At 46.8% G+C, this 5092-nt stretch overlaps 1 protein-coding gene and 1 pseudogene across 1 annotated transcript; both read left to right on the forward strand.

Moving 5' to 3' along the window:
* The first annotated feature begins 998 nt into the window (after positions 1-998).
* Positions 999-1595, forward strand: LOC128055390 (60S ribosomal protein L9-like). The gene has a single exon (XM_052647926.1). The coding sequence runs from the start codon at positions 1017-1019 to the stop codon at positions 1593-1595; it is 579 nt and encodes a 192-aa protein (XP_052503886.1). The 5' UTR covers positions 999-1016.
* A 1627-nt stretch (positions 1596-3222) lies between these two features.
* On the forward strand, positions 3223-4724 carry LOC128055389 (E3 ubiquitin-protein ligase makorin-1-like; annotated as a pseudogene).
* The last annotated feature ends 368 nt before the right edge of the window (positions 4725-5092 follow it).

Consider the following 5092-nt stretch of genomic DNA (forward strand, 5'->3'; position numbering starts at 1 on the left):
GTTCCAACATGCCATTGGCACAAACACTGAGTGCCTTGGGCACACTAGTAAGAACAGTATCACTTTACCAAGTCACGCCTTCCCCAAGGGTCACAGTTCAGGGCCAGGGCTGAGGTCCATGATCTTTCTCAGGGGAAAAGGGAGAGGAGATGAGTGGATGCCTTTCTTCCAGGTCAATGCACATGACTTCCATAAAGGCCCATTTCATCCACGTCCCTTGCAGAACACCGCAGTGTGCCGCATGATGGGGATGAAGAGCGGTTGGGAAGACAGCAGCCAGAGCTCTCAGAGAGCACCAGAGGGGAGCAGACCCTGCTCTTCACTTCATCATCTCCAACAGGAAGACTCCCATGAGCCACGAGGGACACCCTGCCTGCAACCTCCTCCCACCCCCGCTGGTCCACAAGCACCTCCACGTGCCACACCCTGTGGCTGGCTCCCTGGGTGTGCCTCCAAGGAAGGAAAGTATGAGCCTCTGCAGATGGCTGGTGAGCGCAGGTAGAAAGCCAGTCAGGCTCTGCAAGATTGGAAGAAACACACACACGCTTGAGCAGTTGGCACCACCAGAAGGGAAGCATGAAGTTCAATTTTGCAGGATCTAAAGATACATGTGTGCTAAATCGTTCAGTGACGTCCGACTCTTTGCAACTCCATGGACTATAGCCCACCAGGTTCCTCTGTCCACGGGATTTCCCAGGCAAGAATCCTGGATTGGGTTGCCATTTCCTTCTCCAAGGGAGCTTCCCCACCCAGAGATTGAACCCAGGTCTCCTGCACTGGCAGGCAGGTTCTTTACCACTATGTCACCTGGAAAGCCCAAAGAATACAATTCTAAGAATTCCCTCCAAAAGGAAACAAGAAGTGTGAAGCAAGGATATCCATAGAAAAGACTGAGAAATCTCAGAATCCTGAGCAAAACTGATGTAAGGTGTTAGTCTTCTGAAGCCAGTGAGTCAAGACAAGGAGGTGACTCTTCAAATGCAAAGACAGCTCTTTTTGCCGCATCTACTGTGAGAATGAAGACCATTCTCAGCAATCAGACTGTTGACATCCCAGAAAATGTCGACATTAACTTGAAGGGACGGACAGTTATTGTGAAGGGCCCCAGAGGCACCCTGTGGAGGGACTTCAATCACATCAATGTAGAACTCAGTCTCCTTGGAAAGAAAAAGAAGAGGCTCCGTGTTGACAAATGGTGGGGAAACAGAAAGGAACTGGCCACTGTTCGCACAATCTGTAGTCACGTACAAAACATGATCAAGGGTGTTACACTGGGCTTCTGTTACAAGATGAGGTTGGTGTATGCCCACTTCCCCATCAACGTTGTTATTCAGGAGAATGGTTCTCTTGTGGAAATCCAAAATTTTGGGGGTGAAAAATACATACGCAGGGTTCGAATGAGGCCAGGTGTTGCCTGTTCAGTATCTCAAGCCCAGAAAGATGAGTTGATTCTTGAAGGAAATGACATTGAACTTGTGTCAAATTCAGCTGCTTTGATTCAGCAAGCCACCACAGTTAAAAACAAGGATATCAGAAAATTTTTGAATGGTATCTATGTTTCTGAAAAAGGAACAGTTCAGCAGGCTGATGAATAAGATCTCAGTGATCCTGCTGCAGAAACAACAAGATAGCAGATGGTTCTATGGACTCAGTTGTGATCTTTTAAAGAGACAATAAAAACTCTTGATTTGAGAAAAAAATAAAAAACAAATGCAAAGACAGCAACACAGAATTTACGGAGCAAGGAAAAACAAGGAAACATGACACCACCAAAGAAACACAATCCTAAGGAAACGGAGATCTGTGATTTGCCAGATAAATAATTCAAAATAGTTGTTTTAAGAAAGCTCAGGGTGCTACAAGAAAACTCAAAAAGACAGTCCAAAATCAAGGAGTTGATACACACACAAAATGAGATACTTAACTGAAAGATAGAAATTATAAAAAAGAAGTAAACAGAAATTCTGGAGCTTGGAAACTACAGGGAATAAAGTGAAAAAATGCCCTAGGGAGCAACAGCAGACTTGATCAAGTAGAAGAAAAAAACCTTGAGAAGTCAAAAACAGGTCACTGGAAATTATCCATTCAGAAGAAAACCAAGGAAATCAAAGAATGGACAGAGGCAGAAGAAAGTATACATGAACCATGGGAGACGATTAAAAGAAACAATCTACAGTTACTGAAGTCCCAGAAAGAGAAGAGAGGAAGCTTATTTAAAATATTAATTCTTGCTAAGTCACTTCAGTCGTGTCCGACTCTGTGCAACCCCAGAAACGGCAGCCCACCAGGATCTGCTGTCCCTGGGATTCTCCAGGCAAGAACACTGGAGTGGGTTGCCATTTCCTTCTCCAATGCATGAAAGGGAAAAGTCAAAGTGAAGTCACTGAGTCGTGTCCAACTCTCAGTGACCCCATGGACTTCAGCCTACCAGGCTCCTCCATCCATGGGATTTTCCAGGCAAGAGTACTGGAGTGGGGTGCCAACTTCCCAAAGCTGTGGAGAGATTTGGACATCCAAGTTCATGAAATTCATAGTTCCCAAAAAAAGTCTATTCCAAGATAGCACTGGATTCCCAGATGACTCAGTGGTAAAGAATCCACCTGCCAATGCAGGAGACTCAGGTTCAATCCCTGGGTTGGTAAGATCTCTTGGAGAAGGAAATGGTAATCCACTCTAGTATTCTTATCTGGGAAATCCCATGGACAGAGGAGCCTTGTGGGCTGTAGTTCATGGAGTCACAAAGAGTCAGACACGACTGAGCATGCATGGCAGGGGGAAGGGAGCATTAATAAAAATCAAAGAATTTTAGAAGCAGCAAAAGAAAAATTCCTCATATGTAAGGAAAATGTGATAAGGCTCCAATTAGATTTCTCAGCTGAAACTCTGCAATCTGGAGACGGCAAAATAACATACTCAAAATGCAGAAAGGGAAGAAGGTCCAACCAAGAATACTTTACCCAGAAGATGTGTACTTCAGAAAAAAGGAGAAAGAAAGACTTTCCCAGACAAACAAAAGCTGAGGGAGTTCATCACCACTAGTCCTGCTTCACAAGAAGCGTTGAAAGAGTTCTTCAAGCTGAAGTGAACAGACGCTAATTACTAACATGAAAATGTAAAACCCACTGGTAAAGGTGAGTATACAGCTAAATTCTAAACCTGCAATACTGAGTATGAAAACACAGCTGGATTAAAGGTAAAGGAATAGGCAGTGACAACGGCTGGACTAAGCAGGTCAACTGCAGATGTAGAGATGGGCTGGCAAGGAGGGATATCACTGTGAAGCCCGCGAGACAAAAGGCATGACAAACAAACCAGAAACCCAGATGGTATTTCATGCATGGGGTTTGTAAGGAAGGAGACAACTGTCATGACTCACAAGACCTCTCTAATAGTCCATATGGTATAGTGCGTAAGTATTTTCAGTGAGGGTACTGTATTTACAGAGACCACTCCAGATGTGAACATAGCAAGCCACTGAAACAGGAAGAAGCAACTGCTACAGATCTAACTTCAAAGTCATCCCTTGCTGCTTCCTGGAGTCTCGCATCAGTTGGACCAACCACTAAAATGAATATGGGCAACAGTGAGTCAAAAAATTCAAATTTTTCAACTGTAGGAACTGGTTCAGAAGACTGAGTGAACACCATCAAGTTTGTTCCAGAGCAGCCCTACTGTGGCCGGACTGCCCCTTCCTCCACTGAAGCCCCCCTGCAGGGCTCAGTGACCAAGGAAGACTTGGAGAAGGAGCAAAGTGCAGTGGAGACCAAGAAGCAGCTCTCGCCCTATGCCACGGTGGGGGATTGCCTCTATGGGGAGAACCGCGCTTATCTGCACGGAGACGCGTGTGATATGTGTGAGCTGCAGGGCCTCCATCCCATGGATGCTGCCGAGAGGTCACAGCATATAAAATCCTGCATCAAGGCCAATGAGAAGGACATGGAGCTCTTGTTCACGGTGCAGCACAGCAAGGACATGGTGTATGGCATCTGCATGGAGGTAGTCGACAAGAAAGCCAACCCCAGCAAGTGCCACCTCGGGATCCTCTCCAACTGCAGCCACACCTACTGTCTCAAGTGTATTTGCAAGTGGACGAGTGCTAAGCAATTTGAAAGCAAGATCACAAAATCCTGCCCAGAATGCTGCATCACATCTAACTTTGTCATTTCAAGTGAGTACTGGGTGGAGGAGAAAGAAGAGAAGCAGAAACTCATTCAGAAATGCAAGGAGGCAATGAGCAACAAGGTGGGCAGGTATTTTGATGAAGGCCGTGGGAGCTGCCCATTTGGAGGGAACTGTTTTTGCAAGCATGTGTACCATGATGTGGAGAAGGAAATGGCAACCCACTCCAGTATTCTTGCCTGGAGAATCCCAGGGACAGAGGAGCCTGGTGGGCTGCCGTCTATGGGGTCGCACAGAGTCGGACACGACTGACGCAACTTAGCAGCAGCAGCAGTACCCTGATGGCCATAGGGAGGAGTCACGGAGACAGAAAGTGGGAACAGCAAGCAGATACCGGGCCCAACAAGGGAACCACTTCTGGGAGCTCATCGAGGAACTAGAACGGCAACCCTTTTGACAACAAAGAGGAGGTTGTCACCTTCGAGCTGGGCGAGATGTTGCTTATGCTTTTAGCTGCAGGTGGGGACAATGACCTGACAGACTCCGAAGATGAGTGGCACTTGTTTCACAATGAGCTGGAAGATTTTTATGACTTGGATCTATAGCAGCTCAGCGGGGTGCATGAACCAATCTGCCGAGCCTCAGACAGTAGTGGGCCTCCGGGGCGGTGGCCGTGCCCGGGGCGGTGGCCGTGCCCGGGCCGCTCTCCTAGGCAGGCCTCTCAACCCCAGGTGCCGTAGTAGTCATTTTTACCCAGGGCCTGTCTTCTCAACCCCTCACCCTTCCCCAAGGAGTATGTTGTTTTCTCTGTTTAAAAAAGTTACAAAAATAAATCTAGAAGTTAATTCTTTTGTAACATGAAATTAACTGTCTAGACAGTGTAGGTTTGTCCCTTCCTGTTTTCCACCAGATCCACATAGTTCGAGGGGAGTGTTTCTAGATTTCCAGGGCTCATTGTTGAGGACCCCGGGTT

This window comes from Budorcas taxicolor, chromosome 11 (assembly GCF_023091745.1).
Source record: "Budorcas taxicolor isolate Tak-1 chromosome 11, Takin1.1, whole genome shotgun sequence".
NCBI lineage: Eukaryota > Metazoa > Chordata > Mammalia > Artiodactyla > Bovidae > Budorcas > Budorcas taxicolor.

What these genes read in the sequence shown, in the direction of transcription:
- LOC128055390 (XM_052647926.1), top strand. Translation starts at nt 1,017, where the DNA reads ATGAAGACCATTCTCAGCAATCAGACTGTTGACATCCCAGAAAATGTC.